The following is a 15,254-nucleotide window of genomic DNA, read 5'->3' as shown; positions in this document are numbered from 1 at the left end:
AGGTTGAGAAAGTGGAACATTCATGAATACTCTCAGCGCGTACAGGAATTGAGCCCATGCTGTTGGCATCGCTCCACATCATGAACTAGCCTTCCAGCCAACTGAGCTAACTGGCCCCCAATCAATAACAAAGGGGTGGCACGGTAGCACAGTGGTTAGCACTGCTGCCGCATAGCGCCAGGTACCTGGGTTCGATTCCCGGCTTGGTTCACTGTCTGTGTGGAGTTTGCACATTCTCCCCGTGTCTGCGTGGGTTTCCTCCAGGTGCTCCGGTTTCCTCCCATAGTCTGAAAGATGTGCTGGTTAGGTGCAGTGACCTGAACAGGTGCCGGAGTGTGGCGACTAGGGGAATTTCACAGTAACTTCACTGCAGTGTTAATGTAAGCCTTACTTGTGACTAATAAATAAGCTTCTACTTTTCAAGCACAATATTTGATGCATCTTACAAGGGTTCTGATGACATCTGATTGAATGACTGATGTGTTGAAAATCTGAAACAAAAATATAAAGTAAAATAAGAACCGGAACAAAATGTCTGATGACAGATTATGAACCTGAAAAGTGAATTGTTTTGCTCTCCACAGATACTACCTTACTGAGTATTTACAGCATCCCCATGTTTCTTTTAATCCTCCGACCATCTTTTGACACATGTAGATCTAGAAGCATCTTGGTATTTAGGAGGGATTTTTAATCACAAAACAGCAGATTTTCAAATAGAAGATTGCCTTATAGTTAAGACAAAATTTTAAAAATCACGGATGAAATTAGGATTTTTAAAATGCCTATCACTTTGCTTTGTCCAATGCAATGCTGACTATCTGATTAGCCATTATGTAAGAAACATCCAAAATGATTGATCATTTCACTTTGTTGGAGTTGCTGAAATTTGGTGAAGGTCAATATTTATCAATGAATAGAGTCAGCATTTGTTGTTTTAACACCCATTCCTTCCACGCTAATGAATGGCACATTAAACCAACACAGCATAATTGACTAATCAACAATGACATTGTTTGCTGGTATAGCTGTGAATACACTTTTCATATTTTAACTTTACAATTAAGCCTTACTCTGTTCAAATATATAGGCATTCTGTCTGATTAGCCCAACTGGTATGGCTAAGCATAGAGAATAGCATTGTATCAAATGAATATTAATATATTATTTAAAGCTTCTGGCATTCTCAAAATAACCTGCAGAGTATGTTGGAAGAAGAGTTGAGATTAGCAGTATTCCAGTGAGTGCAAAACTTGTTCTAGACAGTCTAATTTGGATTGGCACAACAGTTAGAATACCGAATATATTTATGCTGTTTTGTAATCACAGATTGATTATATGAGCGATAATGTGAGTGAAATACTTTTTAGTGCGGTGTTAACTTAAATTTAACTTTAAAAGTTTGTCTTTGTCTAGAATTTTCTATTTTAGTTTCAGATTTCCATTATCAGCCGTATTTTGCTTTTGATTTTTCCTGAAATGTACATTACTTTGCGGTTGAAGAAGTGTTGTTGAATTGAAATCTCATCTTTCCACAGACCAAAACATCCAGTCAGTGTTCTGCTGTTGCTGTTCTGTCCAGAAACGGTAAGCCTGAAGTTTCAAATACCTTTTAAAGTGATTTTTCTACCTTTCTTTAATGTACACTCCTTTTAATCCTCTAATTAACATTATATTCATTTGTTTCTTTCTGTTATTGAATTTCAGTGCAGTGACAACTCAAGTGAGTTTAGATGATAATGCTGATCTCATGGATGGTTATCCTATGAATGACCGCCAGGCGCCATATCCTTCAAATATTTACCGAGTAGGTGACATGCTTTTGATATATGTTCAGGCTGCATTTATAGGAAGATACCTGCACATTAGAAGAGATTTTAGCCTGGATTTTCACTCACAGGTCGGGAGTACAGAGTCAGCACATTTCCCAGCTCCTTAAGGCTGACCAGGAGAAAGTATCCTGGGAGTTAAGATTTCTGTTCTGGTATGACGAGGTTCCCTGGGAGTTGGGTCAGATGGCCCTGGAATGAATGCAGAGGATGCTGAATGTGGAGGTGGGCTGGGTGGAAGGCCTGCCTCGGTGCACCAGCACTGAATCAAAGTGTTTTTTTAAAACTGAAAAAAATAAAACAGCCCTCACTCCTCACACCTCATCACCACCCCTACCACTCCCCATCTCCCATTTGTATCAACCCACCTCATGTTCCCCCACCCACCCCCTTATGATCCCTCATACCCTCCCTGCCAACCCTATGCCATCACCATCCCCTTTATTGCTCCAATTTCATTCATAAACGCTCGTTTAATACATTGGCATTCCTTCAGCTATATTATCCCTTATAACAACAATCATTTCCTTCAACACCAACACATCCCTTCTAAAAACAAACATTGGAATTCATAGTTCCACTTCAAAGAACCCATAACCACTTGCAACTGCCAAGCAAACTGTGAAATGTCAGGTACGCTATTGTGTTAATGGACTGTTGCAAAATCAGTCATGCAGCATTAATCCAGTAATGGTAACCCTAAGGCCTATGTCAACAGACAGAGTGAAATAGCAAGCAATTGTTTTTTAAAACTTCAGTTTTTGCAAAGACTTTAAGGATTGGAGTTTTAAATGCCTTGAAAGCTTGACAGCCCCCTTTGACAGTTCATCTTTATACTTTTGACAGCTGCTTTTAATAGTTCCATTGACTTTCAAAGTTTCAATTAGTTGATGCACATTTTGCATAAATTCATGCCTGGTTTCAGAAATCCCAAAGGACACCCGAACTCTTCCAAAGATCACCTGACCCCCCCAAAGATGTCCCATGACCATATCCAAAGGGGTACCCTACCTCTCCAAAAGGGTAGCCTGCCTATCCAACTGCATTCATAAAGTTCAGACCAGCTTTCATCTGCATCCACCGGGTTTCTGATACCTCTCACCAAAATCACATTGAGTGTGGGCAGCTGCTGATTTCTAATGGCAGCTGTCTCAGTGAAGTGAACATGTATGAAACACAGCCTGACCCCATTCCTGCCCCTGTGAACAAGGTGGGTGCCACCTGCCCAATATATGTGAGATAGCAGGCTTGCCAGAAGCATGGCTTTCATTGGTTACAGCTGATCCTGGGGTGGAACAGGCCCTGTCTTCATTCACAATGCCTGTATTAAAGACCAGTGAAGACCCAATAACACAGCTGACAAACCATAGAATTTCTTTTGATTATGTAGCTTGCCAGTGAAGCATAGAATTTACTTATACAAATCCCCTTAGTTTAGCTCCCTGATTGGAGAGCAACTGAAATATGGTTTTACAGTCAGAATCATAGAATTCCTACAGTACAGAAGGAGGCCATTTGGCCCATCGAGCCTGCACCGACGGCAATCCCACCCAGGCCCTATCCCCGTAATCCCACATATTTATCCTTCTAGTCCCCTGACACTACGGGGCAATATACCCTGGCCAATCAACCTAACCTGCACATCTTTGGAGTGTGGGAGGAATCCGGAGCATCCAGTCAGTGTCAAGTGGATTTATTAAAACCCTGATTGGAAAAACCTCACCGCCAAGTCATGTGTGACTAATGACTCTGATGGTTAGCAGTGGTTAGTACTGCTGCCTCATAGCGCCAGGGACCCAGGTACGATTCCTGGCTTGGGTCACTGTCTGTGTGGAGTTGGCACATTCTCCCCATGTCTGTGTGGGTTTCCTCCAGGTGCTCTGGTTTCCTCCCACAGTCCAAAGATATACAGTACGGTGGATTGGCTGTGCTAAATTGCCCCTTAGTGTCAAGGGGACTAGCTAGGGTATATGCCTAGGGTTATGGGGATAGGGCCTGGGTGGGATTGTGGTCAGTGCAGACTCGATGGGCTGAATGGCCTCCTTCTGCACTGTAGAATTCTATCATTCTATGGGGCCTTTGTTTATAAATGGACAGATCAATATGTTAAAGGACTGAATGTTCTTATACTAAAGCTGTGACAGGTTAACACGCAGGGCTGGAAATTACACCAAGAGAATATTTAAAATAAGATGTTTTAAAACAAGGTGTTGGTCCACTGTTGCTGTCTATTTTCAAAGTGTCTCAGGGCGAAATTCACCTGGGTTCTTCTGTTTGCTGTAACTTTGACAGACAGCACATGTGTTTCTCCAGGATTTCCACCACTTTTTTGCTAAAGTTCCTGCAAACAAGTGGGAGAACGCTTCATGTAAATTCACCCCCTTTAGTGTTAGAAAGATATCGGAACTTATGTTTCACCATTGTCAGAGTGGAGTTTGGCTTCCCTGAATTGTGTGAGTATTAAAATCCTTACTTTTTCAAACATTGCCAATGTAGATTTAGCAATTTGTGTCCACGGACCCAGCCAAAGGGTACATTTACATAACAGCAGACTGGCCCCTTCCTCATAGACTGTTGTCAACGTTACATTGTGAAACTGAATTAAGGACCAAAGTAGTGGGGCGTCTCCCTGAAATAGATCTCCATAAGTTTCAAAGGGAATTTATTTTAATATTACACTAGTAAATACATTTCAAAAGTAAATAATTAATGCAACAAATTTTAACATATGCATTTCCAAGATGTATGCAGTGTGCAGAAAGACTGTAAGATACTGTGCCTCTAATGGTTTCTGAGTGTTCTTCAAAAAAGTGAAGAATGTATTTAGCACTGCTGAATTTGAACAATTCACCAGCATTCTTCAATCAATTATAATAAGGTACATTTTGGCATAGATTAACAGATAAAGCCATTGTTATATTTGTTTTTAATATTTGGCTGTATCATTGTTCAGGTGAACAGGCCAGTGGGGGTTCCATCAAGAAGGAAGCCACCACCACCACCCCCAGGTGATGAGGAGGAGGGCGGGGAGGTCAGGGTGATAGCACTGTATGATTTCTGGGCCCGGGAATCTACTGACCTGAGTGTCAAGAGATATGAAGAATATGTTATTCTCCAGAAACCTGACCCTCACTGGTGGAAAGCGAGGGACAAACATGGGTAAGAATGATGTTTCCTTTACCATACTTAGTACTATCAATGCTATGACATTGAGTTACAATACTTCACATCTGGATAAAAATCACCAGTAACATATGGTGCAAAGCAGAACCTTTGGGATTCATCCGTGAGGTATGGGAAACTGAATGACTTTAACTTTAAAGTTTTGTTCAGATCGTAATTTAAAAGAATGGAGTAAATTGCTAATATCCAAAGCTCCTTCCATCCGTCATTCAGGGAATAGCAACTGCAATTATTGTCTCTGAAGTTCGATAGGGATTCCCATATCTCCACCCAGAGTTACAGGGGAGAATGGCACTACCCAAGAAACAACCTCTCCCTCCCCTCTCATCTCACCCTACATGCACAAATTGTAGAGACATTAACCTGGACTATACTGTGTCTTCACTTTTCCCATGAATCAAACAATCAGGGTCGTTACATTCACAAAGTGACTTATCATTCAAATACCTCCACCAAAATACCACTTTGCAGTGTGGTGATTATTATGTCTTGTGATTCCTAGCAGCATAAAATATTGTTTTATTTACCCTTATTAGACACAAATGCTGGAGCTAACATCCGATGTACTTTTTCAGACCTCAGCATGTGCTGCAGACTGATACATTGTAGCTCAGTACACTGACTATATTGCAATAGTATCCGAACATACATGTATATATTTGCATAAAAATATAGGTTTTAATTATTTTTGAATAAAAGAACAATATAATGGTAACTGTTGTTATGTCACAGCCAATTTCCATCACCACTGTTCCATAAACAATATTAAGTAGCCAAATTTATTTTTGCAGTGTTATTGACCAAGGAGGAGAGCTGGAGAACTCCCCGCTCTCCTTCATGGAATCTTGAACACCCAACAGATGTGGCCAGGTGAATCTTGGTTTACAGTCCTCACTGAAGGCAGCTCTTCCCAATTCTGTTCTGGACTGTCAACCTAAATTTTCTACACAAACCTTGATAAATCACTACAACCTGAGGCAGGAATGTTTTTTAAAAATTCATTCATGGGATGTGAGCATTGCTGGCTAGGGCAACATTTATTGGCCATCCCCAATTGCCCTCGAGAATCTGGTGATTTGAACCACTGCAGTCCATGTGGCGCATATGCACCCACAGTGTTGTTAGTGAGGGAGTTCCAGGATTTTGCCCACTGATGGTGAAGGAACGACGATATATTTCCAAGTCAGGATGGTGAGTGACTTGGAGAGAAAGTTCCAGTTTTGGTCTTCCCAAGTATCTGCTACCCTTGTCCTTTTGATAGCAGTCATGGGTCATGTCTAGGGAGCTTTAGTGAATTCCTGCAGTGCATCTTGTAGATGGTACATACTGCTGCTACTGTGTGTTGGTGGTGGAGGGAGTGAATGTTTGTGGATGGGATGACAATCAAGTGAGCTGCTATACCCTGGATGGTGTTGAGTTTCTTGAGTTACCAAGTGAAAATAGACATGAATAGAAAAGATTGAGAAGCAACTTTTAGAATGTAAGGAAAAGAATTTTTACTCAAAGAATAGAATATTTTAAATGATCTTTTGTTTTCCTTCAAATAATCTGGGATTCATATACCTACATTCAGTTTTAATTATTGTTTCCTATCTATCTGTCTGGTCTTGCTGTCTAGATAACATGGCACTCCTGCTGTGTTTTGTACTTGGTTCTGTCCTGAGCATTATCCGGTTTGTCCTTGTACATGGTTCGGATCTCTTTTTACCTCCCTCTCCATCTCAGCTAGTTTATGATGCTTCATTTTGACAGGATAGGCTAACTTTACTTATGAAATCTTTTGTGATAACTAAAATGGATTCTCAAGGTTTTTACTTTCAGAAAAATGTGAAATTAAAGGCAATTTTTGTCTTCACTCGTAATTTCGGTCACTCACTGCCAAATGTCTTCATATTGTTTCATTTGTATCTTCATCTTAGATTTCTCTAATATAATCTTGTTGAAAGATTCCTATGAAACAGAAAATAATTAACATATGTTATTTCAGCAATGAAGGGTTAATTCCAAGCAACTATGTGACGGAGAAGAAATCTAATAACATAGAGGCGTTTGAGTAAGTTCATTATTTAACTACTGTATTTGCTATTTGAATGCAAACAAATGCTAGCCCTTTAAAAACAAATCAATGTTAGTATTTCAGTCTAGTTCAGCATACTCTAACAGTGTCATGGACTGCTATACTGATGGTAATAGTCTCTCCCCTGATACAAGCAAATTACTGCGGATGCTGGAATCTGAAACCAAAAGAGAAAATGCTGAAAAATCTCAGCAGGTCTGGCAGCATCTGTAAGGAGAGAAAAGAGCTGACGTTTCGAGTCCAGATGACCCTTTGTCAGCTCTTTTCTCCCCTTACAGATGCTGCCAGACCTGCTGAGATTTTCCAGCATTTTCTCTTTTGGTCTCCCCTGATACAATTGCGCATTACAGGCTGCTCAAAGTGACAGAAGTTTCCTGGGAGGCTTGGAAGGATGCAGTGGTGTAAAAACTTTGTGCTTCGGTTATCCGTACTTCACACCTCTGGAACGGGTCAGTGTGCAGATCATTGGGTAACGAATGGCACAGTTATATGGCAGCCTGTCTAATAATGCAGAGGTGGTAAAAACCTGTCTCCTCTGAAATACCATTACATGCCTTGGAATAATAATAGGTGCTAGCAGAAAGCCTCAGGAATTGTTACAGCAGTCCCTAACAAACCTCTTTCATCACCCCAGTTATGCAGTCCATTTGGGTTTTCCAATAGAATAGCCATTCTCACTGAGAAGTGAAGCGGGATATTTGGTAAACTGGAAAGTTCAGAATTAAGTTGTTGCAGTGCTTGTGGGGAAGGGAGCAGGGGGAATGTGGCGTTCAGGGGATCAAACAGAAAATGCAAGAAGGGAAGTCTACTCAGCAAAACAAACTAATGCATGGAACAAATTTTGACCAAAAGATCACGTAACGCAAACAATGTCAGTTTTTCCTTTCAGCAGACAAGATTTTAATATCTGACTGCTAAGGACCTTTATGAATTTTTCCTGAGGTAGTCAAAATTGGGCCTTGGAAATTTCTATCAGAATTTTAACATGTAAATAAGGCAGATAACATGGTCTCATCTTTGGCTTCAAATCAGATCAGTCCCCAGGTGAATTAAAATTTTGGGCATTGTTGCGGTTTGCTTCTACCCTGTTTAAATGCTGTTCATTTTGGTCATTAATGATCCAGGTGCCCCCTTCAGTACTTTACCATCAGGGTCTGTGGCTTAGTTGGTTAAAGTGCCTGCTGAGTAAACAGAAGATCCTGGGTTCAGATCCCAGCTGGAGCCCTAATCCCTTTCAAGTGATCTTTGCAATTGCGCAAGGTGAAATATGCCTTTCTTGGGGCGGCAGGGTGGCACAGTGGTTAGCACTGCTGCTTCACAGCTCCAGGGAGCTGGGTTTGATCCCTGGCTTGGGTCACTGTCTGTGTGGAGTTTGCACATTCTCCCCGTGTCTGCATGGGTTCCCTCCGGGTGCTCCGGTTTCCTCCCACAATCCAAAGATGTGTGGGTTAGGTGCATTGGCCATGCTAAATTGACCCTTAATGTCCCATGATGTGTAGGTTAGAAGGGTTACGGGGATAAGGCCTAAATGGGATTGTTGTTGGTGCAGACTCGATGGGCCGAATGGCCTCATTCTGCACTGTAGGGTTTCTATGAAAAGTGGAGCAACCAGTGAAGTAGACCGCAAAACCTCATTCTGCTCAATTGAGCATAAAGGGCAAAGCTTTAGCAGGGATAGAGAAAAGCTCACTGATACAGAAGCAAAATGTTATGGAACATAGAAATCCGAAATAAAAATTCAACTGCTGTAAATGCTCAATGGGTGAGGCAGCATCTGTGGAGAGAAACAGAGTTAATGATTCAGGTCAATGAGAGTCAACAACCTGAAACATTAACTCTGTTTCTCTCCACAGATGCTGCCTGCCAGTCTGGTCAATGTTCCCAACACTCTGAGTTTTCATATAAAGAAAAACTTGTTGGAGGGATCTGTACACTAAGAAAAAAGCATTGGTTGTTTAGTGTCACTGTCAGTGAAGCAATGTCTCACAAACATGATTTGCTGAAATGACAGCAAAAAGGAAATGCAAGTAATCTCTCTTTCTCTGCAGGTGGTATTGTAAAAATATAACACGGACTAAGGCAGAGCAGCTTCTCCGGCAAGAGGTAATTTATACCACAATTCCAAAGATATTATTTGGATGTACATATAAATTCAGGTTACACAATATATTTTAGAACTTTTACTATTTTGACAAACTATACAAGGGCATTGATTTTTCCAGTCACCACGTGCCCGGCGCAGAACGTGTTGGAGTGGAGCGGGGCTGGAGAATCATGGACGAGTGGTTTAGCACATTCTGCAGGCTCACAGCTCGCTGCAAAAACCAGCGCCATTTTCTCCCGTTTTCCCGCTCGTTCGGCACTTGGAATGTTTTTTGTAAGATCGCACCCTTAGTAACATTTTGGGAAAATTCCGCCCAATATTGACAAAATGAAAGTAAAATAAATGAGCACGAGTAGCTTTTCCACACACTTATCTTATTACACGGGACTGCATTAAGTAAGCAGCGGTAATAACGTGAGTAATTATTTCACTTAATCAGACTGTTTTTATCTTTAAACTCTTGATTTATACTTTCAGGAGCAAGGGTGTGAAATTGCTCTTCACTGCCTGTGTTTTCTGGCAGCAAGCTTTGCACCAAGCTGTTTTCTTTTCCTTTGATTGCAATATTTGACAGGTGTAAAAAAGGCAGCTTGTTTGTTAGAAGTGCAAGGGGTGCCACAGTGGCTAACGCACTGCAGCCTCACAGCACCAAGGACCTGGGTTTGATTTCTGGGTTGGGTTACTGTCTGTACAGAGTCTGCACATTCTCCCCGTGTCTGCATGGATTTCCTCTGGGTGCTCTTATTTCCTCCCACAGTCTGAAAGACGCGCTGGTTAGGTGCAATGGCCATGCTAAATTCACCCAAACAGGCGCCAGAGTGTGGCGACTAGGGGATTTTCGCAGGAACTTTCATCACCCTAAATCTTTTGCAAGTGTTAGTTATTTGAAAAAATATATATCCTTGTGTATGTTTTCTTTCAGGCTAAAGAAGGGGCTTTTATCGTCAGAGACTCCAGCCAGCAAGGGGTTTACACCGTGTCTGTTTATACCAAAGCTGGAGGGTAATCAATGATTTTATTTCATGAAATTTCAACCGTAACATTATGACTGTATGTGTTTTAATTTGAGTGTGCAACTATAAAAATAGGTAATGTTTTGTGGACCGCTTTTATTTTTGTGTAATTGTTATTTTGTTTGCCTAAGTTAGGATATGCTTCAGTGGGCATAGCCCAAAGTTCATTTCAAATGCGCCACCTGAAGATTAGAATAACCTTTTCAATATTATGCACACCAATACTTTCCCTTTGAGTAGACATGTCCACATTGATCCGAGTTTGTGCAATACCCTTTCACCTTGAAAATATTACTCGATTATTCCAGACTCTAAAGAACACATGGACAGAAAGCGTTTCCACTTCATGGAGACTGGAGTTTATCGAGTTTAGAACTGATCAAAGCAATCATGATATTACAGCATGACTACTGTCCACAAGGCAAGGGTCCAGATGCCATCTATAAAATAAGGACACATCTTATTTCAGCTCCTAGCTAATTCTGACCTGAGATGGAAGATTTATGATAAGAAGTCTCACAACACCAGGTTAAAGTCCAACAGGTTTATTTGGTAGCACAAGCCACTAGCTTTCGGAATGCTGCTCCTTCACCAGCTAAGTGGGAGTTCTGTTCACAAACAGGGCATATAAAGACACAAACTCAATTTACAAGATAATGGTTGGAATGCGAGTCTTTACAGGTAATCAAGTCATAAAGGTACAGACAATGTGAGTGGAGAGAGGGTTAAGCACAGGTTAAAGAGATGTGTATTGTCTCTAGCTAGGACAGTTAGTGAGATTTTGCAAGCCCAGGCAAGTTGTGACATGAACCCAAGATCCCGGTTGAGGCCGTCCTCATGTGTGTGGAACTTGGCTATCAGTCTCTGCTCAGCGACTCTGCGTTGTTGTGTGTCTTGAAGACCGCCTTGGAGAATTGAGAATTTTGTAAATTGAGTTTGTGTCTTTATATGCCCTGTTTGTGAACAGAACTCCCACTTAGCTGATGAAGGAGCAGCATTCCGAAAGCTAGTGGCTTGTGCTACCAAATAAACCTGTTGGACTTTAACCTGGTGTTGTGAGACTTCTTACTGTGTTTACCCCAGTCCAACGCCGGCATCTCCACATCATGGAAGATTTATCACAGATCAATCTTCAGGCCAATTTCCTGACCTGAAATAAAGCTTGTCCTCTTTTCACAGGACATGAATGTTCCAGAATTGAATAGTCACAGCTTCACTGAAGTGTAGCACTCAGCCGCGACATGAGGGATGGGCAATAAAAACTGGCCTAGCTAACAACGCCACACCCATGAATGAATACACAAAACATATATGACAGCTTCAGAGACCTAGGGTGAAACACATGGGCTTCTAAAGACCCCATGGACGTCTTCCATTTGTTTTCCGTATTTTGTGGCCTAGTAATACTTCAGGTGCTTTATGAATTACAGTGATACACATTGGAAGAATCATCTGCATCAATTCTTGCACTTTGAGTATTATACTGCCTCCACCCACACTGTAATAAGCTGAAATAGAGCTCGGTACTTGCATGCATATAGACAAAGCAGAGTTGCATTCATATCTGACACATTAAAATCTGTATAACATTTTCCTTTATTACACTGTCATTTTAAAGTTGTATTTGAGAGTCTGCAGACTTGCAGCTCATTGCAAAAACCAGCGCCATTCTCTCCCATTTTCCCGCTCGTTTGGCACTTAGAATTTTTTTGTAAGATCGCACCCTTGGTAATTTTTTGGGAAAATATATAATTTATATAGTCACCTGTCAGAAACCGAAATTTTATTAGACGAGCTTCTTGAGGTGGTCTTAGGCTTCATGCCAAAATTTGCTTCAAAATGGATGACTTAATAGCACAGTTCCACAGCAAATGTTGTGGCAACGTGACACAAAAACCACATTGCATTAACGTAGAAATTACAGAATCATTAACTCACAGAAAGACACAGAGTATTTTTATCTTATTGACTTTTGCTACTAGGCTAGTAAATGTCACTTTGTGGTAGAAAATACAGTAACATGAGCAGTCGACAATGATGTCGTTGTAACTAATGACAACTATTTCCCTTTGGTTCCATTGCTTCCAGTGAGGAAATATTCTCGAAGGCATTAAGAAAGGAATATTTCAACATGTTTGTTTAGTTATGATCCTTATATGTTTCTACAGTGATCAAAATGGATCAGTCAGACACTACCACATAAAACAGACGCAGACATCAAAGAGACAGTTCTACGTGGCAGAAAAACATCTATTTGATACCATCCCTGAACTCATTGAGTATCATGAACACAACGCAGCAGGTACAGTGTAAATATGATGCTATGCACATATTTGAAATACAAAACGCCGTTATGTGTGGATTGTCGATATTGATTCATTTTGGATTTTGATGGTACAAGAGTCCTAATCAGCAATAGATTTGATGAAAGACTGAAGCCCCAATAACTACAGTCTCCATAATGATTATGTCAAGTGTCAATTTAGCAAAGTTGGTAACACGTTTACCTTTGGGCCAGGAGGTTGTGAGCTGTATATCAGGAGTTTGAGCTTATTATTTAAGCTGACACTTCAGGCAGTGCTGAGGCAGTACTGCACTGCGGCAGCTGCCATCCTTTAGGTGAGTCATTAAACAAAGGCCTTTTCTGCCTGGTCCCGTTATTCATTTGGCTCTTATGAATCTCATAGAATCATAGAATCCTACAGTGCAGAAAGAGGCCATCTGGCCCATTGAGTCTGCACCAGCCACAACCCCACCCAGGCCCTACCCCCATATCCCTATATATTTACCTGCTAATCCCTCTAACCAAGCATCTCAGGACACTAAGGGGCAATTTTAGCATGGCCAATCAACGTAACCCGCACATAATGGTTGTGGTGAACACTAGGCAGCTTTCCTTGGCAACATTGCTTAACACAATCAACACTACTAAATTTTAGACTGCATACTCATTCATCTCTTCTCTTTGCAACATCTTGCCATGTTCAAGATGGCTGCTGCATTTTATTTATTCCTTCATGGGTTGTGAGTGTCATTGAAGGACAGCATTTGTTGCTTGTCCATAGTTACTCTTGAGAAGGTGGTGGTGAGCTGCCTTTTTGAACAGCTGCAGTCCATCTCGCGAGGGTATCTGGGAGGGAGCAAGTTCCAGGATTTTGACACAGTGGGGGAAGGGCAATATAGTTACAAGTCAGGATGGTGTGTACCTTGAAGGGGAGCTTGCAGATAGTGGTGTACCCATGTGTTCACTGCCCTTATCATTCTAGGAGGTAGGTGGGTCATGGTTTTGGAAGATACTGTTGAAGGAGCCTTGGTGAGTTCCTGGAGTGCATCTTGTAGATGGTACACACTGCTGTCACTGTGTGTTGGTGGTGGAGAGAGTGAATATTGTGGATGGGGTGTCAATCAAACAGGCTGCTTTATCCTGGATGGTGTTGAACTTTGAGTGTCGTTGGAGCAGCACTCATCCTGACAAGTGGAGAATGCTCCTTCACACTCCTGGCTTGTGCCTTGTAAATGGTGGACAGGCTTCGGGGAGTCAGGAGGTGAGTTACTTGATGCAGAATTCCCAACCACTGACTTGGTTTTGTAACCACAATATTTATTGTTTATGGCTAGTTCAGTTCAGTTTCTGGCCAGTGGGAACGTTGATGGTGGGTGGAGGATTCGGTGATTGAATGTCAATGGGAGATGGCTAGATTCTCTCTTGTTGGAGCTGGTCATTGCCCGGCAATTGTGTAGCTCGGATGTGATTTGTCACTTGTAAGGACAAGACTGAATATTGTCCAGGTGTTGCTGTAAGTGGACATGGCCTGGTTCAGTATCTGAGGAGTTGTAAATGGTGCTGAACATTGTGCAATCATCGGCAAATGTCCCCACTTCTGATGTTATGATGGAGGGAAGGTCATTAATAAAGCAGCTGGAGATGGTTGGGCCTAGGACACTACCCTGAGGAACTCCTGAAGTAATATTCTGGGACTGAGATGACTGACCCCCAGTGAACATAGCCATCTTCCTTTGTGCTGGTTATGACTCCAATCCTGATTCCCATTGACTTCACTTTTGCTAGGGCTCCTTGGTGCCACTGGTCAAAACCTGCCTTGAAGTCAAGGGTAGTCACTCTCACTTCCCTGCTTAAAATCAGCTCTTTTGTTTGTGTTTGGACCAAGCTTAAAATGAGTTCAGGAGCTTTAGCGAAACCCCAACTGAGCATCTGTGAGCAGGTTACTGCTGTGTAATGCGGTTTGGACATGTACTTTGTGGTCTGTGAACCGCAATCAGGAGTTATGTAAATGCATGTCTTTTTCTAACTGCTATCCTTGAGTCTTCTTCTATGGCGATCACTCATAAATGAGTGTGATTGTCAGCCTAAGAAACGCCGTGTTATTGGATATAGGTTCTGTGGGTCCTTGCATGGCAGATCCTAGAGCTGCATCTTTGAGCACACACTTGGTGGGTGTTTCCGGGAGGTGTTCCCATCCAAGTCACTCATCTCCCTGACTTGGAATTATATTGACGTTGTTCACTGGGTCAAAATCCTGGAACTCCCTTCCTAACAGCACTGTGGGTGTACCTACACCACAGGGACTGCAGCTTTTCAAGAGAGTGCTTACTACCACCTTCTCAAGGGTAACTAGGGATGGGCAATAAATGCTGGCCTAGCCAGCGACGCCCAGATCTCATAAATGTATAAAAAAAGTTATGCTTGATTGTTAATGCCCTCAGCACTAGGTGACAATTGGACAATAATTTATTGTCTTGTTATATTACCCACATCCTAGGACAAAAGTAATAAGAACTTTAAAGGTAATTTACTGTGGAGCACTTGGGGCATTCTGAGCAATGCCGTTACTTTTCACTTAATTGTGGTGACTTCATATGCCATAACACAGAGCAATTATAACTGTACAAGACATGAATGTACTGCTGGGTTTGACTTGAACAGACAGTGTTATTAATTTAATTGTACTTTATAAACATCTGAGCATAATGATGAACAGAAATGAATGTGGTTGGTGAAATAATAATCTATGCATATTTATACTTTC

At 41.5% G+C, this 15,254-nt stretch overlaps 1 protein-coding gene across 2 annotated transcripts in view; it reads left to right on the top strand.

Annotated features, from left to right (window-relative positions):
* LOC144496106 (tyrosine-protein kinase TXK-like) overlaps positions 1 to 15,254 on the top strand; it is a 56,298-nt gene that overhangs the window by 23,302 nt on the left and 17,742 nt on the right. Inside the window, exons 2-8 of one of the 2 annotated variants that reach the window (XM_078217087.1) lie at positions 1,539 to 1,587; positions 1,708 to 1,723; positions 4,783 to 4,988; positions 7,000 to 7,065; positions 9,138 to 9,192; positions 10,116 to 10,195; positions 12,375 to 12,508. In XM_078217087.1, coding sequence (XP_078073213.1) covers positions 1,539 to 1,587; positions 1,708 to 1,723; positions 4,783 to 4,988; positions 7,000 to 7,065; positions 9,138 to 9,192; positions 10,116 to 10,195; positions 12,375 to 12,508 — 606 coding nt within the window. Of the gene's footprint in view, positions 1 to 1,538; positions 1,588 to 1,707; positions 1,808 to 4,782; positions 4,989 to 6,999; positions 7,066 to 9,137; positions 9,193 to 10,115; positions 10,196 to 12,374; positions 12,509 to 15,254 lie in introns of both variants that reach the window. The other variant, XM_078217078.1, reaches the window with a different exon arrangement.

The sequence above is a fragment of the Mustelus asterias genome, chromosome 1 (genome assembly GCF_964213995.1).
Source record: "Mustelus asterias chromosome 1, sMusAst1.hap1.1, whole genome shotgun sequence".
Taxonomy (NCBI): Eukaryota; Metazoa; Chordata; class Chondrichthyes; order Carcharhiniformes; family Triakidae; genus Mustelus; species Mustelus asterias.
Note: the sequence above shows the minus strand (reverse complement) of the source record. Positions and strands in the feature narration are given on the sequence as shown.